Source organism: Bemisia tabaci, chromosome 2 (assembly GCF_918797505.1).
Source record: "Bemisia tabaci chromosome 2, PGI_BMITA_v3".
Classification (NCBI taxonomy): domain Eukaryota; kingdom Metazoa; phylum Arthropoda; class Insecta; order Hemiptera; family Aleyrodidae; genus Bemisia; species Bemisia tabaci.
Genome location: NC_092794.1, coordinates 43956785 through 43983212, shown reverse-complemented (window position 1 = coordinate 43983212; position 26428 = coordinate 43956785). Strand labels below are relative to the sequence as shown.

Sequence of the window (26428 nt, the reverse complement as noted above, 5' to 3'; positions counted from 1 at the left end):
GAGGAAAAAATTCTATGATTTTGACAAACTTTAAGGTAGGCACGAACCTACCTATATAATTTACAAAACCAGCAAACATTTTTCTTCGTTTTTTTAATTTTTTGTAGCGGCAAATCCTTGTAATCTCTTGGAAAGATCTATTTTTAAAGTTATATCTCCTGTTGAATTTTGTTCAAGATTGTTCAGATTTTCTTTTTAATGTTGATATGTTACGGAGCTCATTGAACCTCCTTTAATCACCATGTGAGCCAAATAGGACATTTTAAGGGAAGTAGCTGTCCAAGAAACGGCCATGAATACCTTTGCCTTGGTACATTTTCTTTTCGTCCGTGAAGAATTTATAGCCGAAAAGCGATGATATACTGCAAATTATTAACTCAAATATATATTGAAAGGAGGGACGAATTAATAATACCTCGAAAGACCCTGTAAAATTCAGCAGCATTAATCGAGCCCCCCCCCCCCCCCTTTCAACGACACTCTTGAATAATGCTCACTCCACAGTCGGCACCTTTTTTTCGTAAGTGCTCACCCACTCACAAATGTGAAGAAGAGACCCTAGTTACAGGCTCAATGAATTGTTTTCAAGGTTCATTCAATTTATCACTTCACTCACTTGACTTAATCAGCTCACTTCAAATTTCTAGGGTAACCTCGAACTCCAGTGCTTATTGCTTTGCTTCTCGCTCCTAGAGTGGGTACTCCAGATCCTCACTTCTTATGGCAGGTAACCCAATGCGACGCCATCTTGTCATACGACTGAAGGTTTGAGGTTATGTTTCCTTGTTATCATATTCATGTGCCATGTGTTGAAGTTTTGTTGAAGTGTTCGTTTAAATTTTATCTAGTCATGTAATAACTGTTTCTGAATTATTTTTTTAATCTATAAGTACCATGCCTGCTACGTGCTGCGCAGTGCAATGCTCGCATAATGCCAAGAATTGCAAATTAAAAAGATTTCCTGTAAATGAGGTGAGAGCGAAAGTGTGGGAACAAATGCTTCGGAGGAAAAATTTCACGCGGAAAAGTTTCCATCGCATTTGTGCCGTAAGTATGCTTAATATTTCCTTTTCATACTCTGCCTCTGTTTAATCCAGACAATCGAACTGCAACTGGTTTTATCTCTGAGCCATCACAAGCATTCGTGAACTTGATTCGGAATCAGATTATCAGTACATGATTGTAATTTTGCGTCTGATGCATACTATTGTAAGTTTATCAAATGTGCTTTCCATTGAGGAGAGTCTATGAATTTGTTGCTGTACTTCATGCACAGCCGATCACTTCATGTAATGTTATATTTACGCAATGCGAACAAGAATCTCTAGTGTTGCCAGCTTTTGGCCAATCCTTTGCTACATTATAAAGAAAAGATTTCTTACATGGTTACTTCTCATTTCCAGTCAGGAACTCTTCATTTCAATGAATGTCTAGTAAAGTCCTTCCATTTTTGAATTCAATTTGTCTGAAAGAAGTTAAGATTAGAATATCTAATTTGCTCCTCTCCATGTACAAAAAATTTGGCTGTCTATTGACGCTCTCCCTGTTCGCTATACATTGTATATCTCTCCTGGGGGCATTTAGCTGTCGCAAGATGTTCTTAGACTGTCCCTGCATTTGGGGTAAATGTTTGCTTTGTTTATTTCTATGAGTGACATTTTTCCTTTCTTACTCTTTCACAGTGCCACTTCCCTAAAAGCCAGTATGATGATATCAATGAAAGTCGGTTGCGGCCAGATGCTGTTCCTCTTGTGTTCCCCACTCACACGATAAATCAATGTGAATCTTTGGATGAGCCAACCTTGGTGAGTATTTTTAATCTCATGGTTTAATTGACCATTTCTTCACAGATAAGCATTTTTCCATGATTTTCCCCCCGTCTAACTTATTACTTATTAATGATCCAGGTCCAATTTTATGTTGAAGGAATAGGTAAATTTGCGATAAGTTAAAGTGATTGAGTGAGCTGTTGCTACTAGCTGTAAAGAAAAGAACCTCATATCTCTCTAGTAGACAACGTCAGGGGTTCTGTATCAGAAATTCATGAAAAATGAAAATTGTTATGTTTCTTCTATTGCTTTGCAGGATAAGTATCTAGTCAAAGAGACAAGGGAAGTGCAGCATGAGGAAATCGGTGAAGCAGAGCTATGTTCTATATTGACGGCAATCAATGAAGAAGTACAAGAGAGTGGTGGCGAACAACAAGCGCTAGTTCTTGATATTAATTCCATCGTAAGTCTACCATCATAATAATTTTAAAGTAAACGAGTCAAATGAGCCCAAGTCAAGAAATGGTGGTGGTCCGTGTGAGAAAAAATTTCTTCACATGACGATGCCCCGTAACTGATTAAGTAAGCCTGTGCCAAACAATGATTGAATATTGATAGAACTGCACTACCAGTGTATGTACAAGTTAAATTTATCTGCCTCATCAGTATTCTTGTGGTTGTCGAAATTTATGCTACGTAACATGAGTAGCCGTGCAGACTCAAAGAGGAGTTGTTGCATCAATTATCATTACTATTAGCTGTCTGACCCCTCAAATCTTTATTTCTTGTCCCAGTTCGTTCTTGTATCTACTGGGCCTTTAGTTTGTCTATTTTCATGATTCTTGTTGCTATCAACAGATATTGACTGTAGCTGAGCCCGCTGTTCTTCAGTTTATGCTTTTCACCCATGAGTGTCCAGCGCGAAGCACCCTCGGAGGTTGGGCCGCATAGCAGCGAGGAGCAGAGCCCCCTAGTAAATATATATTGTGGGTACATAGAGCCGTATGTGTGACGAAACTATATCTGTCAATCATTTTTCCCTCTTTGTTGCAGGAAGAATGTTTTGAAGCCGAAGCAGGTATGGTTTTGGATGATGTAAATGAAGAGGTGATTTTTAATTATGGTACTGAAGATACGATTTTTGATGATGAAACTGAAGAGATGATTGTTGATAATGGTGCTGAAGAGATAATTGTTGATGATGGTGCTGAAGAGATAATTGTTGATAATGGAACTGAACAGATAATTGTTGATAATGCTACTGAAGAAACCTCCAGTCCTGACGGGGCAATTCGTGTTTCTGTTGGTCCTGAACACATGAATGTCTGTGTAAGTATTTCCTTATTTGGTAAAATCCTACAATACCTAATAGTTTCTTTATTGCAGTAAAATTAATGAACGTCTGATGTACCAAAATGCAAAGCTCATTTTTGAAATTTTATGAAAATTGAATGGCTAATTTGAAAAAACACACATGTCCATCTTGACCGAAAACTTGACTACGGTCTTGTCCATGTCTCTTACCACAAAGATTGTGCAATTTGTCGAATCCTTTACACCACTGAAAATTCTTTTAATTTTTCACAAATTTCACCGACATTACCATAAACAAAAGAAGTAAACTCTAGGCAGAAAAAGAGGGTAAAAAAGAATAAGGTAGAGAAACAGACAGAAAAGTGCACAATTTGAGCAATGCCAGATGGATATGTGTTCTCTTTCAAATTTGCCATTCAAGTTACCCCTACATGGAGCTGAAAGTTCCACTTACTTTAACAAGATTTCACCTGTGGGGGGGGGGGGGGGGGGTGTTTCAGAGTAAATCCCTGTCATTTGGGTCGAAGAACTTAGCGAAACTAGGAAAAATTTAATCTGACAAGCTCGATTGATGAGAAAATTAGGACCTTGCATCTTTGAATGTCATGTCTCTCTTTTGTTCTATAGTGACCAAGTGTATTGGAACGTCCGAGAAGCTTATCGTAAGTGATGTAATATGGCGAAAATTTCAAGTCATCTTAAGTCAGTAAATTTTAACATTATGTTGTTGCTCCAGAATAATACTTAGTGTGTTTTTGGTTTCTTGACAGGCATCGGCGGATCATTTAAATGGGCTTACCGTAGACCAACTGAGTGAAAGAATTGAGCAACTTGAGAGGGAAAAAAGTACGGTCACCAGAGAAAATTACCGGCTGAAGACAGAAATAACTAGATTAAAGGCGACAACCAGCAACTTTAATCAGGATGAAATTCAACGGTTAGCAGGGAAAAAGGTCTCAAAGTGGTCAAAGGAGACGGTGAAAAAATGCTTGCAGGTCCGTTTTGCATGTGGTAAGACTGGCTATGAATTTTTAAGGAGCCAAGGTTATCCATTAATGGCCTACTCAACTCTGTGTGAGCGGGTTCAAAAGCTCCCTTTAAAATGTGGAATCTCAAGCAAAATAATTTTTTTGCTAAAGCAAAAAGCAGCTACAATGAAGAAATCTGAAAGGCAATGCTTTCTTTCCATAGATGAAATGGAAATAACAGAGAGGATAGATTACGACCAAGGGCAGAAGGAAAATATAGGCTACGCAACCCTTGGAGACAAAAGTAAAGTTGCCTGCAAATTGTTGCTTCTTGTAGCGCGTGGGATCACAACGAAGTGGAAGCAAGTTATTGGCTGGCATCTTACAACTGCAGCTGCTCCGCCCCCCTCTGAGGTTTGGAATTTTGTCTTGGAAGGAATTAAATCCATCGAGGGAGCAGACTACTATGCGCATGGTCAAGTTAATGATATGGGCTCTTCAAATCGTGCTGTTTGGAAAGAGGCGGGAATAATAACTGCAGGCAGGAGGAAGGAGAAGAAAATCGGGAAAAAAAAGAAAAGAGACAAAGCTAACCAGGAGACAAGCAGCAAAGGATCTGAACAACAACAGCAGTCAAATAACCAAGAAAACCAAACCAGAAAACCGGAAAACCAAAAAAATGGAAAGTATGTCTCAGAGAAATTTTCTATCCCGCACCCAACAAGGCCTAATGATGAGTTCTATTTTTTTGCGGATGCTGCACACTTGTTGAAGAATTTAAAAACAGGCTTCTTGAAACATGATTTTAACCTACCTCCTGAGTTACTGAGGAAATTCAATTTACCAAATGCCCCTGTCTCCCACAAGTGGCTTTATGAATTTATTGATGTCCGGAGTGAGGAAGAGTCAGTGTTTCAATTAGCCCCTTACCTGACAACCGACTTATTATCGCCTTCACATTATGAAAAAATGAGGGTAGGCTTAGCCACCTCAATTTTCTCGCTTGAAGTAGCTGCTGCCCTAGAAACCGCTGTCATCCGCAACCTCATCTCTGAAGAGGCAAGGACAACCATCTGGTTCATTAAAAAAATCAGTGAATGGTATGGCATCATGTCATCAAGGAGGTTCCAAGATTCCATCAACAGGAAGAACTTTCCCCATAAGAAGCGAATAATCAGCCATGTCAGTGACATTTTTCGAGGCCTGAGAACTTCCGATAATAAATGGAAACCGTTTCAAGCTGGCATAATTTTAACCAACTTCAGTTTCCTCTCTTTAAGCGAGAAATTACTCTTTACAAGACAAATAGATTGCTTCTTAGGCTCAAGGACCTTGCAAGATGGAGTTGAGAATATTTTCTCTGTTATTCGGTGTAAAGGTTCTATATGTCCATCTGCCTTACAAGCTCTCAGGGCAGTTAGACTTTTGTGCTTTTCGCAATTCACAAAAGATGTTAAAAAGTCAAATTATGCAAATGATGGAGACAAACACCATCTGGACATTTTAAAGTCACCTATTAAACGAAATAAACAGGCCCTGAAGAGACGATCATTATTAGATGATGAATTGAAAGCTAAGCGAGCTAAAGTTCCGGGAGAAGTAAAATCTGGAGATGAAGAAAAGAAGAGCAAGAAACAACTGCAGTTTCAAGGAACAGTGAATATTGCCAGTGACAGTAACAAGGAAACCACAAATGAAGAAGAAGTAATTTACAAGGAGCTGTCAAAAGAGTTGAATTTTCCTGTTCACCCACCATCAGAAACTTTGGAGCCCTTGGAGGAACAGGCTCTATCTGATGCTGTTGGACACATGATTTCACGCTTGAAGAAGTTTGCCTGCAGCAACTGTCCATACTTCAGGGGAGACCTGCCTCTGCATGAAAGCATTTACACAGCTTGTCGTGACAAGGGTGGCCTTCATTATACTCCAATGCCTCTTTTTGTCGTCGGCCAAAAACTAGAAATAATTTGCCGCAGGGAAATGAAAACCCTAACAAAATTTTCATTGAACATCATGGACCACATTATTCAGGAGTGCATAAGCAGTTGCGGAGAGCCGTTGTGCGATTGTCGTTTCTTCAGAGAGTTTTGTCACAAGTTTATAAGATCTAGGTTTAACTTCCTGCTACGAATAACCAACCGTAAAATAAATACAGAAGTAAGGAAGAAACGTAAAGGGGGACGCAGTCGTGCTACTGCCTCTCAAACCCTGAAAATGTGTAAAATACTGAATAATAACTATATTCTCCCGAAAGACTAATGTTGCTGTCCTCATATCAGGCACTTTGAATCTCATGACTTTTTGCCACTAGCATTTTCTTGATGCTACAATCTAAGTTCATTTGTTACCACAGCTATTGCTAACCTTGTCCCAGTTCATAAATTACCAGTCTTGCACATGTTCATAAAAATTCTTCATCGAATCGAGATAGGTATTTTTGGTGCATTGTTCAATAATATTTCACAATTATTCTTGACACAAGGAATTTAATCTACCTTGATTGTTTGAAAGTTCTCTCTCAGAGTTAAACCTAGATCTTATAAACTTGAGTCAAAACTCTCATTCTTCCTATATAAATTTTTTTACAACCACAATCAAAAATCTCGGCAAATGAAGACGGATCGTTTTTTTTCTGTTTTTTCGGTGCTTTGCCATGTAAATGTAGTAAAATAGTTTTCAAGCACTCCAGTATTATTAGTCTTAAATCGTGTAAAAGTCCTATTTTACTTTGATTAAGACTTATTCCTCCTTTTTTGGGTGCACTGCTTTGTAAATAAGTTGAAATATTTTTTATATACTAATTATTTGTCAAAGTCTGATCTATTACTAGTCTTGAGTTGTTTAAAATTCCTGCATTACTGATTATTAAGACTGATGACTTCTCCTTTGTTTTTATTGTCATGTAAATACGTTGAAATAGTTCTTCAGTATGTTTCATATGTCAAAGTACCTCTGCGCCACTATTAATCTTAAGTCATTTAAAAGTCCCCTTTTACTGTTATTAAGACTGATTCTTTCTTTTTTTGGTGCGCTGTCATGTAAATACGTTGAAATAATTACCTACGTTTCATTTGTCAAAGTACCTCCGCCCAATTGTTAGTCTTTAGTCATTTAAAAGTCCTCTTTTACTGTTAATAAGACTGCCTTTTTTTTTGGTGCGCTGTCATGTAAATACGTTGAAATAATTTTTAATTATTTACCTAAATTTCATTTGTCAAAGTACCTCCGCTCAATTGTTAGTCTTGAGTCGTTTAAAAGTTCTCTTTTACTGTTAGTAAGACTGATTTTTTTTTTTCCTTTCGGTGCGCTGTCATGTAATTACGTTGAAATAGTTTTTAAGTATGTTTAATTTGTCAAAGTACCTCTGTTGTTTCATTAGTCTTGAATCGTTTAAAAGTCCTCTTTTACTGTGATCAAGAGTGATTCCTTCCTTCCATTGGTGCGCTGTCATGTAAATACGTTAAAATAGTTTCTAAGTTTGTTTCATTTGTCAAAGTACCTCTGTTGTTTTATTAGTCTTGAATCGTTTAAAAGTCCTCTTTTACTGTGATCAAGAGTGATTCCTTCCTTTCATTGGTGCGCTGTCATGTAAATACGTTAAAATAATTTCTAAGTTTGTTTCATTTGTCAAAGTACCTCTGTTGTTTTATTAGTCTTGAATCGTTTAAAAGTCCTCTTTTACTGTGATCAAGAGTGATTCCTTCCTTTCATTGGTGCGCTGTCATGTAAATACGTTAAAATAGCTTCTAAGTTTGTTTCATATGTCGAAGTACCTCTGTTGTTTTATTAGTCTTGAGACGTTTAAAAGTCCTCTTTCACTGTAATCAAGAGTGATTCCTACCTTTTATTGGTGCGCTGTCATGTAAATACGTTAAAATAGTTTTTAAATAATTATTTTTTTTTCAAAACACCTCCGCTCTATTGTTAGTCTTGAGATGTTTGAAAGTCCTCTTTCACTGTTATTAAGACTGATGGGTTTTTTTCGCCGTTATGAAATAGTTTTTAAGTAGATATGTTTCATATGTCAAAGTACCTCTGCTCGATTGTTAGTCTTGAGTCGTTTAAAAGTTCTGTTTTATTGTTATTAAGGCTGAGGTTGGTAAAATGGTGTTAAAGTTCCCACATTTCAGTTGCGAAAGTTCCTCTGCTTCATTGTGAGTCTCATGCTACTTACCTCACATCCAAAACTATTCAGTTTGTTGGAAATAGTGTTTAAGTACCTTCATTTCAGTTGCGAAAGTTCCTCTGCTTTATTGTGAGGCTCATGTTACTTACCTCAAATCCAAAACTATTCAGTTTTTTGGAACCAACGCAATGTTTTACAGTAAATTAAGTTAATATAAATGAGAACCTTGGTACGTAGTTGAGTTGTTTGTCAGTCCTCTGTCCCTATAATCCTTGCCATATACTTTTCTTAGCAATGAAACTTGTGCAAAGGCGACCCAGTGAATTGGGAATATTTGTTTTGCTTTGTGTTGTACCTAATGGCAATTTGTCGAAATTAAATGTATCTATGTTTCAAATCTTGAATACTCATATTTTCTAATCTGTCTCATGTCAAGTACTTCTCTTAAACCAACATTGCCTTATCTGTATGTTAAGTGAAAAATAAATCAAATGTATGAATGGCAACGATTTGGATTTTTTTCAGTTATCATCATTCATTTCTTTTTCGAATTTTGATTGATTCTTTCGAAACATTTACCTTGATGGCATTAGCCTGTTAGGGTGATTGTGCAAGAAGTGGCTGAAAAATTTTGCATGCAGGGTTCTTTAAAAAAAATAAAAAAAGGAAAAATCGAACCAACTATCAATTCATGATTTCAAATTAATTTTCTATCAGTCCAGTAAAATAGCCAGTCGTGGGTAAGTGTTGGCAGTTGTGACAGTTCGTAATGAAGAAAAGATTCACATGTTAAGCTTCATTAACCAGGTTTTACCATAGAGGATGGGAGGAGGGTAAATTGCTTCCCAATAAGTAAGTATGTTCCCTTGGACAAAGTTACTCAGAAAAGGTTAAAAGAAAACTCATATTTCTCAAGTTTCCAAATGTTGAGACGTGTACCAACACACAGACTATTCTGCCTACATAGCATTGCAGTTATGGTGTCTTTCAATAAACCTCACAAAAACAGCAAAATCATATTCATTAATATTAATGTAAGGCATGAAGCCCAACTCCCAAGAAATTCACTCGCAACATTAAAATAATCAAGAAACTTACGAACGTTTCGGTGAAATAATAATTTTTTCTTAAATCCCCTTTAAAATTATGAAGATTATGTAATAAAAATCACTTTAATACAACATATTGGTGACAGTAAAAAGAATTACAAAATTAAAATATTTAAAGCAGTTCGATTTCATCTCATTTAAATAGGAGCATCCTCCATGAGGCTAGCTTCATACGAGAGCGTGATATTCAAAATTCGCGCTAAAAACAGCGCTTCGGCAGAGGTGACTTTAAGGGACAATTTCGTTTAGAAACACTTGCGTGACCTCAAAACCGCTCCACAAAATCGGAATTTAACCTGTCTTTATTAGAGCAAACTAGACGGCGTTCAAAACTTTGTGTCATAAGATATTAAGATACTTGATGGAAAAAGTGGTAACCGCCCATTAAAATACACGGCAATTCAAACGTCCCGCCGCGCCGAGGTAACCCAAAATTCTCGTCTGGAGTACCCGCTCTAGGAGCGATCAGCGAGGCAATAAGCACTAGAGCTCGAGGTTACCCTACAAATTTCTAAAAAAACTTTTTTTCTCTTTTTTCTCCTAACTTTTGTGTATTAGGAGTGCGTCTTAGGATTCCCGACATATTTCAGGAAACGGAGAACGCACAAGGAATCGGAGACAAGAGGAAAATATCAAGGAGAAGAGAGGTATAAAGATATACCGATGGCTAAAGTGCAAACCCATGTATCTCCATTGCGGTGTCTCAAAATTCTCTCTCCTATTTTATTTTTGCGAGGAAAAACGACCCAACTTTATAGCTTGAAAATTATACAGAATATTCTGTTGACACAAACGAATAATTAGGAAATTTTTAAGAATTTACATGAAATAGTTTTCCTAAGAAAAAATAAAGTATGACAGGAAGTCTGCAACGTCGCAAACGGAGATACGTGGTTTCGCACTTTAGTCATCGGTAGGGGACAAGAAGGGGAGGAGGAAGAAGAAGAGAAATGAGAATTTCTCTTTCTGCCTCTTATTATTTCTCTTTATGTTCCTCTCCTTATTTTTTTTCCTTCATCCTCTTTTTCTCCCTTTCTCCTCTCCATGTTTTTCATCGAAAAACAAATTCCTGGGTCTGAACAACGCATTTATCGTCATCGATCTTTTATTGAACGTACTTTTCTAAATTAGAATTTATCTTTTCCAGTCAAGTGGGACGCTGTTTGACAGCTCGCGCTTTTAAGACTTGCACCAGTCGTAGTTAGTTGAACACCACGCTAACTGTGACTGCGATCGGGCATCATGTTATCCCTGGTCAACTTGGAAGTGGCGGGGGTGTTCTTGGTCGTTAGCTTTTTGGCCTACCTCGTTTACAATTTGAAACGGAAGTACCAGTTTTGGAAGGACCGCAATGTCCCTCAGGTCGGATTGTCCAAGGACTTTTTCCTGAACCTCCTCAAGCATAGGCTGTGCAACTTGCAGGATATCTACGACGAATTCGCTGGGATACCTTATGGCGGCTACTACCAAGGCGGGACGCCTTATTTGATGATTAAGGTCAGTCAAGAATTCTCTCTCGAACCAAATTAAATATAAATGAATTAATTTAGAACACACTTTTAAATTACGCATTGTGTAATTTCCACTCATCCAAGGTTGATATTTTTAAAATTTTATTTATTTATCTATACCACAAGTCCCGAGACCTTCCAATCTATATTTTATTTATTTATCTGTACTACAAGCCCCGAGACCTTCCAATCTACGTTTTATTTATTTATCTATACTACAAGCCCCGAGACCTTCCAATCTATACTATAAGCTCCGAGACCTCCCTTCCCTGGTAAAAATTGGCGATAAGAGCTAGGTTTCAAAATACCTTAGGAATTCTTATAGCCGGCTAAAGGAGGCTACAGAAAATCATATAACTTGCTGTAGAATGCGGAGAAAATCATACGGCCGGGCTATACGAAGCGATAAAAAATTATACAGCCGGGCTATAGTTCCTATCGCCGTGCTTTACACTTTATCGCCTGGCTGTTGCTTTTTCGCCATCGATTATAAAAGGCTATAAGAAATTGTGTCGAAATTCGTGTGCTTTGGAAATCATTAAGTTTGATGCGGAACCACCTTAATATTTACAAAACACACGTTATATTTTCCTTTTATAAAGATTTTTTTTCATCAATTAAAACGAGAATAATCCATACAGGATGTGCAAACATTTCAAAATCATGAGTTGAATAACGCTGACTCCGCTAGATTAAATATTAGAGCCTAACACAAAGCGGAGCGGCGACGCACTGGCGCCTACAAACCTAACAGGGATACTTCACGCATTGCGCAACGCGTGAAGTATCCTGTTAGGTTTGTAGGCGCCAATGCGCGTTTCGCGCATGGCTGCCCGCCTGCCGCACCGCAGCGTGCCACGGCGCTTGAAGCAAATATTTCACACCAGAGGTATTGCACAGTATCATACGAAACTGAAGGCGCTCTAATATATTAGGAATGGCAGGCATCCATCAAAAGTACGGAGCTTTCCTCGCAAAATAAATCAAGATACTACGGCCCAAAAAGAGAGCAGTGGTCCAAAAACTCACTAAGTCCTAGCATCCGTAATAAGTGACGATCAGAGTACACTTTATCGCCTGGCTGTGAGTTACTTAATCGCCATCGGCTATAAAAGGCTATAAGAAATTGTACAGCCGGCTACAGAAGCTATTGGAAATCGTTACAGCCGGCCGTAGGTCTATGGTATTTTGGAACACAGATTCTACTGCCTATTTTTACCAGGGTTTGCACCGTTTCTCAGTTAAAAATTGAAAACGCCTTTTTCACTAGGACTGCACAAGATTTGTTAAATTACTGGGACTCACTTGCACAAAATTAATTACTTCCTTGGAGGCGTTTCTGGGGCTCTGCCCTCATCTTCAGCGCTTACCCGTGACTTCCCGTCTTCAACATTATTTTATATTTACTGGGAATATTTTTCACCCATTCAGACATACTCACAGAATATTGCATGAGGAAATATTAGTTACCCATAACAAAAGTAATAAAAAATCAAACGTGAGCAGCAATTTCAAACGTTGCAATCGGATATGCGCATTTTGCAATTTAAGCCAACCGCTCCTTATTGAAAAATAGAATTGATTTTCCAGTAGAGAACTTCTATTTTTGGCTCATCCATAAGAGCATATATCTGTATGAAAACCTCTATCTACATCGGAAGAATCAAAGTAAGACAGGAGGAGAGAGATAGGAAGGCAGAGACAGAAGAAGAAAGGTAAAAATCAAGGGAGAACGAAAAAGAAGAAAAGGAAAAGAGGAGAATAAAAGAATAGAGAGAAGAGAAGAATAAAAGAGAGAGAGGAATAAAGAGCAGGGAATACGGAAATAAAGATGGAGTAGAGGGGAAAATAAAAGAGAAAGAAGTAGAAAAAGAAAAATGAGGAAGGAAAACAATAAGAGAAAGAAGGAAAGGAAAAAGAATACAACAAAAATATATAAAATAAGAAAAACGAGGAAGAAGTATAAACAAAAAGAAGAAGGAAGAGGAGGAAGGGAAGAAGACATTTCGAACAAGACATTTATCATGTGCAGTAAGATTAATAGCACTTGTATCGCTTTTGAAATGAGCGTAAATAGTTTGTTCCTAATATTGGAAAATGTGGTCTATGTAGTCCATGACACGTGAAAAATCCGAAGAAAGGTCACCTAATTCGAAAATTTCAACAGTTGTTTACAGATTTTTAAACGCCAGTGTATGAGTCACTGCGCTAGGAAAAGATGAAAAATTTAAAACAAAATTGACGATGTCTAGGATCCGGAGCTCATCCGGCGCATCATGATCAAGGACTTCTCTCACTTCACCGACCACGGCATGCTCATGGTGATGAACGATCCCATCCAAAGGGATAACCTGTTCAATCTGACGGGTCAGCGGTGGAAAAGCATCCGCTCCAAGATATCGCCCATCTTCACCTCCGGCAAACTCAGGCGCATGACCATCCTCATGAATGAGTGCACCAAACTTCTGGACAAGTATTTGGAGCGAACCACGGGTGAGTCAAAACACGATTTGAGGGGGGGGGGGGGGGGGGGGGGGCACTATCATAAGCCTTCTGATCTCCTAAATGGAGATGTTGCATGTGTGAGGAATTTGCGATTTGACTACTGATTCTCATTTCGGTAAAAGTTCGCGAGAAACACGATGGTGCCACTGGTTTTCTCTTAAATTAACTCCCAAGCTCAAAAAAAGCTCTCTAGTTGAGGCCAAAATGGAGGGGGTATCCCACGCTATCCTGAGAGTCCACCTCTACATCAAGACAAACTCTCCATTCAAAGATAGGGAGTAAATACATTAGCAGGGTTGCCGTGTTTTCAGTCGTGGAGTCCCCAAATAATGTGGCAGCCTTGTCAATGTATTTGCTCCCTATCTTTGCATGGAGAGTTTGTCTTGATGTAGAGGTGGACTCTCAGGATAGCGTGGGATATCCCCTCCATTTTGGCCTCAACTTGAGAACTTTGTTTGAGCTTGAGAGTTAATTTCAGAGAACACCAGTGGCATCATCGTGTTTCTCGCGAACTTTAACATAAAAATCAGTAGTCAAATCGCAAATTCCTCACACATGCAACATCTCTATTTTAAATTTTTGAGCAGATGGAGTCCCACGCATCCCCCATATTGGCTATATTTTAGTACCCTCAAAGCCCCCCTGAAGAGGTATACCCTTCTGTCCCCCACAAAAATTGTTTCCTTCTGCCCGTGACTTTATAACGGGAATCTACTTACGAACGCGCCTCATCTATTAATGTGATGACGTGAGACTGCGTTTCTCACAGATGAGCAGTTCGGAGCTATCAAGGTCAATAGATGAGACGAGTAAATAATGATCACTTTGTGGCGTGGATACGTCGAGGGTCCAGACTTACTATGCATAGAGGAAAATACAAACGCAAACACTTCAGGTTCCAGGTACAGAATAGACGCGTGCACTTCCATGCATAGGTTCTATTTTTGTAGTGTCCCTGACGCTCTCCAGAATACCTCTTTCTCGGCTGCACCAATGGAGAATTTGCATGCAACTTTTATATTGATTCATCTGAAAGTGCTTAAAGAGCTGATTTCACAGTATTTTTTATAATTTTTTTGTGACATGGGAAATAGTATAAAAATAGATTTAACAGTGAGAAAATGCACCGCCTAGTGACGTCATCTGGCGGTATTTCAAATTTAAACACACGTATTTTAGCAGATTAGACAATTTTTGCCATACATTCTCCAATAATTGTTCATTTCATGAATAAAGGGTATCCTCGTGTTCAGTTTACGCAGTAGTTTCCACCTAAACACGAAATTAATCAAATTCCAGACACCTGTAAATTGTCTATTCTTTTTATGAAATTTTGAGGGAAGCACAGTGGTCTTAAAGCACAAAAGAAAAAAAAATTGCGACAAAAATGTACACAAACACGATTTGCATTGGGTGACTCTATGGTACATACAGAATGAAAAATATTGGAATATACGTGGTTTCATGTCCGGAGAGAGGAAACCAATGTTTGAAATTCCGAATGTTTGAAAAAAATGAATGACAGGCCAATACTAAAATCTCTGGTTCAGTGTCAAAAAGACCATAAAATAGTACAACTCTGTTTTAGTGAAATATTAATTTAAAAGCTAAAACGTGCATATTACGGTTGTTTCCAATTCGCCTTCAACTGCCTCCGCAGCAATTGCTGTTGCAAATAAGTTATACTGATTTTAGCTCATTACATACTTGACTCTCTGAAAACGTTTTATGTGCACGAGCAATGCGCCTTCAGCTGAGTCTAGCTGATGTGACTTGGTTCCCTCACGCTTAACGCGGTCCACTTGGGTCTTTTGCACACTAAGGAAATAATTTTTTTGTATTTACAGGGAAGTCGGATGAAATAGAGGTGCGTGAATTATTCCAGAAGTTTGCCGTCGACACGATCGGGATTTGCGCTTTCGGCATTAACTGTAATGCCATCGAGGACAAGGATTCATACTTCAACCGGATCGTTCCGAAAGCTGAGCGCGCCCGGCACGTTTTTCAGGGCCTCTGCATGTTACTGCTCAACGCCGTAAGCCCCAAAATCCTGGCGGCTTTCAAACTGAAAATCATGGACCCTGACATTGAAAATTTTTTCTACTCCTTGGTCAGCAGCACGATTCAAAATCGAGAGGAGGAAAAGGTCAAAAGAGATGACTTCATGCAGCTTCTCATAAACGTCCGGGCTGAGGAACAGAAAATGCTACAAGAGGAGAAAGACGGTTCAGGTAGGCACGTACTCATAAATCCTCGCTTCTCTTGCATACGAGCGTATCTCATTGTCAGAGGTGTGGCGTGAATGATCGATTATCGATATCTCCCCCATTTGAACCCGTGGTAAATAATCGTTTATTAAGATGTTCGCTGCGAAAACCCTACAAATCGATCCTTTTCCATGGGTTTATATGATAGATCAATCGATGCATCGCAAATCACGCCACGCCACTTCAATTTCCATATGAGCCCGGAAAACATGGAGTCGTATGGGGCAGCAGGGCTCACGTGGATTTACATGGGATGGGATGGATTTACGTGGATTTCCAAGAAAAAATCGGATGAAAAAAAAAAAAAAAAAAAAAAAAAAAAAAAAAAAAAAAAAAAAAAAAAAAAAAAAAAAAAAAAATACCAAGGATAAAAGGCGACAAAATTTCTCATTTCCTGAGTGTAGTAATTTCTAATTTTGTCGTCTTTTGGTGGTACAAGAAATAGACCATTAGTCGAGTTGAGAGAGAAATCAAACACGCAATTTGGCCGGAAGGGTGCTACACAGAGAACAATGATGACGAGGACTTGAGATGAAAAGGAGAAGCCCTCGGCGCGGCGCACAGTGCGGCATGCTTATGGACGATGTGGACAAAAATCGTTACAACGATGAAAAAAAGGATTATTGGCCCAAGAAAATGCTGATTCTGAAGTAATTTTTGCCGTAGAATCCGATTCTGAAGCCAAAAATTCTCTATGATTGGAATTTTGGCCTCAAAAACAAGATGGCTGCCGAAAAAACCCTCAAAATTATCCTCTCAATAATGCAAAATTTGAATTGTACGGATGCAGGTCTTTGAGGTGTCAATTCCTATGTAATTTTTCCCGTAGAATCCAATTCTACAACCTAAAATTCCCTAGAACTGAAATTTTGGCTTCAAAAACAAGATGGCTGCCAAAAAACCTCAAAATAATCCTCTCAATAATACAAATTTTGAATTGTTCGGATGTAGGTCTTAATTCTTTTGTAAATTCTCCCGTAAAATCCGATTCTGAAGCCAAAAATTCTCTAACACTGAAATTTTGGCTCCAAAGTAAGATGGCTGCCAAGTACCTAAGCTAAAAGTGATCCTCTTAATAATGCAAAATTTGAATTCTACGGATGCAGGTCCTTCAGGTATCAATTCGTATGTAATTTCTCCCATAGAACCCAATTCTGCGAACTAAAATTCTCTAGGACTGAAATTTTGGCTTCAAATACAAGATGGATGCCAAAAAACCTCAAAATGATCCTCTCAATAATGCAAAATTTGAATTGTACGGATGCAGGTCTTTGAGGTGTCAATTCCCATGTAATTTTCCCGTGGAATCCAATTCTACAACCTAAAATTCTCTGGGACTTAAGTTATGGCTTTAAAAGCAGTATGGTAGTAAAAAAAAAAATCTCCTCATTAAGTAACGAAAAATTGGAATAAAACGGATAAGGTAAGTATTATGAGCCACAAGATTTCAATTTGTTCATTCTTCATGAGGAAAACTGAAGTTGGGTGAAAAATAACTAAATATTTATTTTGTATTTTTGTAGGGATAATAATTCCAAGCCCCAAAGATACCATCTTGATCTTTATCATAGAATGAGCAAAGTCACAGTTGGTTCCTCTACAGATTTCTAAATACACATACCTGCATGATTCATTAAAATGAATCAAAAGCACACTAATCATCACTGACTTGTATGAAGAACACTGCAAACCAAGTGACCTGCACACATGCCATCTCCCAAAACGGTTGTTTTTGGCCAAATGAATGCAGCCTGAAATAACAGCCTGAAATATATTTCCCTTAATTTGACGCCAAAGTATAGTCAGTGGCAGAAGTAGGTAATTAAATCCATTAATTATTGATGGTAGCATCGTGGAGGCACTTTCTTAACCTCTGCGTATGCGCTTAAGCATTCTGCGCTTTGGGCAATGCTGATTCTACATGAGAAATTATGACATCATAGGATTGGTGCTGCAGCGCAAATGAGTTTTAACTTAATACGGGTCAAATTTGGCATGACATATTATGACAGAATCCCTCTCAAATCATCAAGGAGAATATATTCGTGACTAGACTGATAATGGTTGGCATCATGATACGAATATGCAGGAAATAATGGTAATTTTAAGAATGCAGAAATTGGAAACTAAAACACCTAACTTCCTAATTAAGGGTCCTGAATGAAACAAAATGCAGGCCCTGATTTGCTCAAATATAAAGGAGGAAATAAATTTTCTATTGAGTAGAAAGAAAATGAAACTCACCACGCAAGTGTCCTGAGGACAAACCAGAAGGAAAAATACTCAAGAGTAAGTATTTAGTCACACACCACATTCAGGAGTATTTCACTCATTCTCATAATGATTGAAAACGAGCAGGAGCACAGCCTTTTATGAGATTCAAAAACTAAGGAACGATTAAGAACTGTATAGGATGGTAAGCACCGAACATGACTTGATTAACGCGCACAGTATTCAATGTGACGATAAGTAGGTATAGATGAATTATCACTGCTAATTTTTAAACAAAGCTGAAGCACAATATGTGATCATGCCATTTGTTTAAATAATTTTACAGCTACTATTGAATTGAGCAATGGATCTTGCTTTCATGAGAATTAGAGGTTATACTGTTAACGTTCCGCACTATCTGACCTCAGCGTAACAGTCAATACTCACTAATCAAGAAATTCCACTTGCTGAAAGGAGGTAAATTGTAAAGGCAGACTTTACCTGAACAATAGAGAAACCTTACTTCATTCAATTATGGGAGGAAAACGTTTGGGGCCTGAGATATCAGGTCATTCAATTCACTGAGAGTGAGAACATTGAAAATCATACATTCTGCCGGGGTAAAGGTAGAAATCCGCACTTTGTCTGGAAGCTTTATACATTGAATAAGAAGGTGTAAATATTTGTTACCATGGTTAAGAATGAACAACGAAATCCACGAATCTCCAAGTACTTATTTGCACCCAAGACACACATTTCTAGAGCTAGCTATTCTATGTTTCACTTCCGGTTAACTGAACGAAATGGATCACAATTTTCTCGCTAAATCTGAGCGAATTTACTTCGGCACATGCACATGATTTGAGCTAAATTGGCTAAATACGATTGTATCTATTGATAAGCATAAGCGAGACGAACAAAACACAAGATATGTTTTGTTTTGTTTACCATGAACGCTGTCCAGTGGGATTTGGGAATTCCCGCATGGGAAAACCCATACTATGTTGCCGCCTTCAAAAATTGATGCATTTTAGGTTGAAAACATAACACTTAACTTCAAATAACAAAGAAAGTAGCAGCAACATAGGAAAATCCTTTGGCACAGTCATTCTAGGACATATAAGGAATAAGAAAATGCTAATATCTCAGGATATTTTGCGTATTTCTCGAGAAAAGTCCATTTGAAGTTGGCAACCTCGAATAAGCCCTATGCTACCCATGTAAAATCCACGTATGCACTTATTACTCAAATTTAAAGTTCTTATAAAAAAATTATTAGCAGCAACATAGGAAAATCCTTTGGCACGGTCAAAGTATGATACCTAAGGAATAAGAAAATGTTAACGTCCAGGAGTATTTTGCGTATTTCTCGAGAAAAGTCCATCTAAAGTTGGCAACCTCGAATCAGCCCTATGTTAGCAATGTAAAATCAACGTCAAATACCCAAACTTTAACTTCTTATAACAAAGATATTAGCAGCAACATAGGAAAACCCTTTGGCACGATCAAAGTAGGATACATAAGGAATAAGAAAATGTTAACATCTAGGAGTATTTGAGTATTTCTCGAGAAAAGTCATTTAAGTTTTTTGTCTTTTCCCCATATGTTTTCAATGGGGAAGTTCATTCCCGAGATTTTTCCTTCAACTTTTCCCGCTTATCCATGGTGACCTACGAATGAAAATCACAAATAAACTATCATTCCTTGTCAGAAAAACGTTCCTCACCATGAATATCAAGAAAAATTGTGCGTTTTCAAAAAAAAATTTTTGATGACTTTTTCGATTTTTGTCCACGGAGTGCCGCACTGTGCGGCGGTCGGCATGTAACACATATTAGCGCATACGTAACTGTATGAATACTTCACGCGTTGCGTCAAACATACTGCGGTCAGCCGCGGTCGACGTGAAACGCATAGCGCCTGCAAGACTGCATGAATACTTCACGCATTGCGTCAAGCACAGTGCGGTCAGCAGCGGTCGGCGTGAAATGTATAGCGCCTACAAGACTGCATGAATACTTCACGCATTGCGCTAAACACAGTGCGGTCAGTGGCTAGCCGTGACGGACGCGTGAAGAGCGCCCAGAACGGCTAGTATCATCATGAGCATCATTATAGTATAATCTTTTTCTTTGCTTTTCGATTGTTTTCAGAGCCTCTTTTCGACGATGATGTATGTATGGCGAATGCTTTTATCTTTTTTGGTGCGGGCTTCGATCCCGTTTCGACAACTCTAAGTCATTGCTTGTACGACTTGGCCCTAAATCCGGAAGTGATGGAGAAACTTTACCCATGTAGCAGGACTGAGATCTTGATGGGTGATAAATTGCCGATTTATCACCCATTTATTGGAAACCGATAATATTGACAAATAATGGACATATTTTTGGAATAAAATTGTCATTCAATTGCAATTTTATTTGTGCTAAATTTAATGTTGAAGGTATATTGCTATTTTAATGTCATTTTTTACGGCGATAAGTTATGAACTTATACCTAATACTTTTATGTAAAAAATACAATTTTTCAAGATTGACGATTAATTGGCTGCTCATGGATGAATTGCCTGTTACTTAGAATTAGTAATTTGAGACTGAAACTTCAAAATATTTAACTTTTTCGGAAAGTTGCAGTACATCAATTTTTTTATTATTATCATTATTATTGTTTCATTATATTATTTATGTAAAAATTATTTTGACTTTTCGCGCGGGACAGTAAACACGTCATTATGGACGGCCATCTTTAATAGCGTTCGAAGGTGCCTGTCTGTACGGTCGTACCTCCTACCTCGGTTGTCGATGTTGTGTTTTTGCGTTTTGAGTCGGTTAGTCGGTTACAAAACCAACGTAATAGATGATGTGAATTGGTCATTTGTGTGTTAGTTACGGCAATTTTTCGGTTGAGTGTATCTAAGATTCAGAAATGAAAAACACCAAGTATCTTACTGTGCACGTGCATGCACATTATCCCAGTTGGTGATTTATCGCTCGCTTATTGTGGTCGTCGTCAATAACATCCTAATGTGCCTCATGTTAACGTTGTCCACTAGTAACTGCTCAGCGCAGTGGCCGTTTTATTCTGTTTTAGCCGTAATAATCTGTAAGTTACTTAGAATGAACTCATTTCTCTTTCTTTATGCTTTTCCCAAAATCGCCTGTGAATATTGCAAGGCCACAAATGAGGTTAGAAATGCCTTCATATGCATCTCGTCTCAAATAAGCAGATGAAAGACCACTTAAAATCAACCCATCAATAGTTATGGACTTCAGTTCACGTTATACGAGGTACTTCGTTTAACATTCCTTGTAAACAAGTAACAGAACTTCCACTGGTTATTTTCTTGGTCCGACAACCAGTCAACCACTTAGAGGTGTAGTCGTATAAGTTGGCCATTGTTTACTTTCTTTCGGTTTGCAAGCGTATCCACATGAAACCATTTGAATCTAGCAGAAGCCAAAACGCAATCTTAGATAGGTATTTTAATACTTCCAAGCCTTGTAAAAATTATATTTTTAGCCGCACATAAATCACAACCACATAAATGTTTGCGGATCATAACTGATACGTAGTTTTTTTACGATACAATCATGAGCCTGATATTTTTAAGGTGGATAGTAGCGAACACCGCTTTGCGCAGAGGCGTAAATTCTTCGACGGCGCTCACAAACTGAAGTTCACATAATGGCCAACTTATCAATCAACTTCTTACTCACTGAATGAATAGAAAAAATAACCAATCCGTAGTTTTAAAGTCGGTGTGATTTTTGTCGTACTGTGAAATCAGCATGAAAACTTGGCGATTGATTGTTTTTTATCGTTCACAATTCATGTTGAATTCACCGCGTAAACTAAAAAACTGTGAGTTGAAGGATCAACAAAGCCTTCTTTGTTGGCTCCGCTCGTGTGGTTGTCGAATTGATAAGACCAAGCTTAATCAAACATCCATTGCCGCTGACTGACCCGCTAACAGAAAGCAAAATGAAAAGAGTCATAACGCAATAGTCTAATGTGTCTGTAAGTGTATATTGGGAAAAGCACAGAGATTCCAGAAACATATCATTTTGCACACTGTTAAAATCCATCCTGAAGCTACACAACTCAACCACATTGAAATGAGATGTGTAAGCACTTTCGTATTCACCACTTCGCGTGAAAATATTATGAGGATGCAGGGAGTGAGTATACAAAAGTTCTGCAGGTCAGACAGCTGTTCGTATAAGAATTTTAACGACTTTTGATTGATGATAAAATTGCCAAGCAATCAAATGTTGTTAATCTTTATTCGCAGTTGAACAGTACACCAAATTATGAAGAAAACACTGGAAGTTAGCAGTGAGTATATATCCACTATCATATCTTTTTCAGCAAGTTTCAACTGAACACTAATTAGAATTATTTTAAATTGGTGTGAAATCTTAAATGTTATTTTACCTAATGTTGGCAGCGTTTGAATCAAACTCATTCAGACTTAAGATCCATGTGAATTTTTGTTGTAATTATTTGTGTAAATTTGTCAGGTTTATGTCTATCTTAATGGAGTGCTGTAATGGAGCTCTTGTCTAATGGCAAAATTGTATTTTTAAAAATTGTGAGAACCATTGAAAAATTCATCTAAGTGTATGGTGGCACCTTTAATTATTTTTTCTATAACCTATTTCTATCTGTAAAAACTGAAGTGTCCATCATTACATTGACAAAGGACAAGCAGCATCCAATTTTAAATTTTCATTTCTATTTTTGAACAGCGAACAAAGAATGCGTTTTCTCTGTCAAATTTCCTGTGCGGAAGGTATCCTCTCCCCTTAATGGGGCGCAGAAATAACCTCAAGATAAGCTACTGAAATGAAATGTTTAAAAATAAAAATACGCTAATCAAAATCTTTAAATACTACTTCTTAGGGGAGAGTAGAAAGGATCAGGGAAAACGATTATTTTAAACATTTGTGCTATTATGTAACTGAATGACATTATCTTTTCAGAGAGTTATTTTACTTCCATTTTTCAACTCTAAGTAATAAACCTCAATTCTCAGTATTCTGTGCAGGTTTTTCAGGGAAAAATTGTTTTCAACCTGATCCTGAGGTCAAAAAAAAAAGTTGAGATGTTGATGGTTTATTGCTGTTTTATCACCAAAATATTCCAATTTCATTGCAATTCGATTGGCAATAAAATGGACAAATAATTGGTCGACCGATGATTCCCGGATTGGTCGATTATTGGCAATAAATGACCAATAAATGACCAATCGATGGAAATCAAATTGGAATAAAATTGGAAATAATGATCAATATATTGGCAATCATCTTTCAAATTTTGCTACATGGGGATACTTGGAAGTCAAACGAGTCCGAGATGCCCATGACGGAAAAATTGATTATGATATTTTAAAAGAAATGGAATACTTGCACTGCGTCATTTCAGGTAATTCGATTAGTGAAAAAGTTCATTCATCTGTTATTTTCTAGATTTAAATTCTAATAGGTACCATTCATAGGCTAATACTAGGTACTTACTAGCTACTTAATCACGATGCCTCTCAACCTATTATCAAACTTTTGTGATTCGTCCATTAATTTTAATGCCGTCGGTTTTTGCTCAGACATGATGGTGGATCAACGACCTAGAAACTGTAGATAGGGTGATCCGATGCTACACCAACAGTGTAATTTGTAACGAACAAGGAGCAACAATTAGGTTAGGACGAGGATAGTCGGTTTCCGTGGTCTCGTATGGGACAGTTGCTGGTAATTTCACCCTCGGCATGAATATAAAACACAGATTAAATATGGTAGGTATTCAAACGATACGTATCTGATACTTGGTATCTAAGGATGATTTTCTTCATGCCAATTTTGTTGGTGCAGTCAGGTGGAGCAAACACTAATATAAGACGTATCAACGGATGTAGGTCCGTCGGCTTTGTTGTCGAAAAATTGTCATTCTATCGAGTGATGATCGATCTTCACTCTATGAGTTCATCAATACATCGTGTACCTATCGATGAATCTATACAGATCGAGGATCGCATTTCCAAAGTTGGACTTGAAAATTTTTCGTCTCTAATTCACATACCTATGAACTTAAACATTTTTTGTTTAATCACAACTGTTTTCCCTTTAGATCAAATATATGTTCGTTTTTTTACGAAATATTCCCTGGAAAAAATTGGCAACACGAGCTCAGTTTCAAAATACCATAGGAATTTTTATAGCCGACTATAAAAGGCGATAGAAAATCATAAAGCTGCCTGTAGAAAGCGAAGAAAATCATACAGCCGGCTGTACGAAGCTATTAAAAATTATGCAGCCACGCTATAGTTCCTATCGCCGGGCTATGCAGTTTATCGCCTGGCTATATGAAATTGTATGGCCGGTCATAGAGGCAATAGGAGATCTTACAGCCGGCTGTAGATCTACACAGTATTATAGAACACAGATCCTACTGCCAATTCTTAACAGGTTTTTTTTGGACTTTTCCCTTTTTTCTGGCTGTTCTCTTTTCTACTTCCTAGTCCTCCCTTGCTTTCTCTCAATTTTGACACCAGTTTTCTCCCCTCCCATTCCCTTTTGTTATTCCTTTTCCTCCAATTCACTTCCTCTCTCTCATTCCCTTTAACTTTCTTTTTCTTCCTGTTCTTAATTTTTCTCCTTTTGTTCTTTTATCGTGCCATCGCATCTTGAATGGCACTAGTGTGCCCAGTAGAATGCGCAGTTATAAAAATCTTACTTTCTCTCTACCTCCGTCTTTTTCCAGAGACTTTGCGACTACATCCTCCAGCTGGTTGGCTAGAGCGGATATGTACGAAAGCCTATCAAATCCCAGATTCATCATTAACTCTTGCCGAAAATTCGCACATTTCGATTCCAATCGCGTGCCTCCACAGAGATGCCCAGTTCTTTCCAGATCCTGAAAAATTTGATCCAGACCGATTCAGCGTAAACAATAAAAACAACATCGTCCCAGGCTCTTATATACCGTTCGGTGATGGACCAAGATTGTGCATAGGTAATACATCTGGATCGATGCTTGCAAACAGTATCATTAAGTTAGGATTAACAGAAAAAAGTAGAAAATTGCATTCCTCCAAGACTCAATGTTAAGAAAAAAGTTTACCTAACGGCCATTTTCAAGTTTCAAAATATTTTTCCTCGACATCGGCTTTATAATAAAAGAAAATTTACGTGTAGTTGAACTCAAAGCTTCTCCTAACCAGTGTTCGAAACTCACATGCGCCAACGCGCCTAAGAAATTCGTCATGGCGCCTAAAAAAAGAAGGCTCTGTGCCAAACGTGGCCCCTAAAAATTGCCCCTCCCTCTCCAAAAAAATTCTAATTTCTCTGTTTCGTGATTTTTTGAAATTTCCCCCAAGTTAACAATTACTAGTTCTGCAACTGAAACATCTTGCGTCTAAATTTTCACTAAATGCGCCGTTGGTATTTAGGCAGAAAGTCAAATTGGCCCCTAAAAAATCTTCAATGGCCCCTAAAAATTGAGCTTGATGCGCCACATAGCTCGACCTGAAACTCAAAGATGAGTTTCCGAACACGGCTCCTAACTGACACCCCCCTCCCCCGGTGCAACTCGATGAAGTTTCTGTTGTATCTGAATGAAAAAAAAAAAAAAAAAAAAAAAAAAAAAAAAAAAAAACTATATCCATTCTGACATGAGTCCTTAAATCCACAAGAATACCTGCATAACCCAGCTTATATTACAATGATTCCCATAATAATACGTGCATGACGCAGCTTATGTCACAATGGATTTCGTTCTATTGATTTTGCTCTCCTGAAAAACTGTGTATTGCGAGAGTGCGCGGTTTTTTACAGTCCCACTGTCGGTATGCTCTCTGATCAATGGGCCAGTTGCGCTGGTACCTAACAGAATCGTGTTTTGTTGCTTGATTCTTGTAGATTAGCTGAAAATAGGATCAGTCCAAACAGCAACTTTCTCAATTGAATTATTTTTACTAAATCTGCAAGAAATAAAGCACCGATACACGATTCTGTGACCAGCGCAACTGACCCATTAACTATGGATAAGTTTTGCTAGATGCGTATGCAGTTTTACCTTATTTTCTTGCATTTTCGTACAGCTAAAATATATATTTTTTTGTTTTGCAGCCGAGAGATTTGCTCTGATGGAAATGAAGGCGGCTATGGCACTCATCGTTAGCAAATACACAGTTCACCCGTGCGCAAGAACCCAAATTCCTCTGAAATTAAACCCTTTATCTTTCTCGAATACGCCGAAAGCAATTTATTTGAAATCTGCCGACGACAATAAAAGCTACTAATAACGGAAAACATCTGAGATTAATATTTAGTTATTTAATTATTTTTAATATCACTTTATTTACTTTCGAGGTACAAGAGATGAGAATAGAGAGTAGTTCGGCTGATAAAAACTTTGCGAAAATATTTAAAAAAGTTAAACTTTTGATGGATTTCAATCTTACTCTGACCTGAACTCGGTTAGCATATCAGATCGCCCAATTAAGGAGCGAAAGCACGATCCACTTCCATCTGCGACGTTGTAGACATCCTGTCATACTTTTGCTGTCATTCTGTATTAAAGAACTATGCTAACGTGGTTTTTTTTTTTTTTTTAAAAAAAAAAAAAAAAAGGCTTGGTTTATTCTTCCTCGG

At 37.8% G+C, this 26428-nt stretch overlaps 2 protein-coding genes across 3 annotated transcripts; both read left to right on the top strand.

The window, feature by feature from the left end:
- Positions 1–494: 494 nt before the first annotated feature.
- On the top strand, positions 495–6310 carry LOC109042384 (uncharacterized). The gene is made up of 5 exons (XM_019059085.2): positions 495–1047; positions 1683–1805; positions 2086–2232; positions 2823–3098; positions 3854–6310. The coding sequence occupies exons 1-5, from the start codon at positions 895–897 to the stop codon at positions 6308–6310; spliced, it is 3156 nt and encodes a 1051-aa protein (XP_018914630.2). The 5' UTR covers positions 495–894.
- A 4131-nt stretch (positions 6311–10441) lies between these two features.
- LOC140224102 (cytochrome P450 9e2-like) lies at positions 10442–26086 on the top strand. 2 transcript variants are annotated; one of them, XM_072297364.1, is made up of 7 exons: positions 10442–10783; positions 13050–13290; positions 15150–15533; positions 19934–20070; positions 23114–23204; positions 24537–24788; positions 25904–26086. In XM_072297364.1, exons 1-7 carry the CDS (start codon positions 10529–10531, stop codon positions 26074–26076), a joined length of 1533 nt encoding a protein of 510 aa, XP_072153465.1. In that variant the 5' UTR covers positions 10442–10528; the 3' UTR covers positions 26077–26086. The 2 variants fall into 2 exon arrangements, with proteins under 2 accessions (XP_072153465.1, XP_072153466.1); XM_072297365.1 differs by having other exon boundaries at positions 10644–10783; positions 12965–13290.
- Positions 26087–26428: the final 342 nt, after the last annotated feature.

Excerpts from the sequence above, each read along its gene's own strand:
- LOC109042384 (XM_019059085.2), top strand. The coding sequence starts at position 895 with ATGCCTGCTACGTGCTGCGCAGTGCAATGCTCGCATAATGCCAAGAAT. Across the intron at positions 1,806-2,085 it reads CTTTGGATGAGCCAACCTTG|GATAAGTATCTAGTCAAAGA; the intron begins GTGAGTATTTTT and ends ATTGCTTTGCAG. Across the intron at positions 2,233-2,822 it reads TTCTTGATATTAATTCCATC|GAAGAATGTTTTGAAGCCGA; the intron begins GTAAGTCTACCA and ends TCTTTGTTGCAG.
- LOC140224102 (XM_072297364.1), top strand. The coding sequence starts at position 10,529 with ATGTTATCCCTGGTCAACTTGGAAGTGGCGGGGGTGTTCTTGGTCGTT. Across the intron at positions 10,784-13,049 it reads CGCCTTATTTGATGATTAAG|GATCCGGAGCTCATCCGGCG; the intron begins GTCAGTCAAGAA and ends GACGATGTCTAG. Across the intron at positions 23,205-24,536 it reads CTTGCACTGCGTCATTTCAG|AGACTTTGCGACTACATCCT; the intron begins GTAATTCGATTA and ends GTCTTTTTCCAG.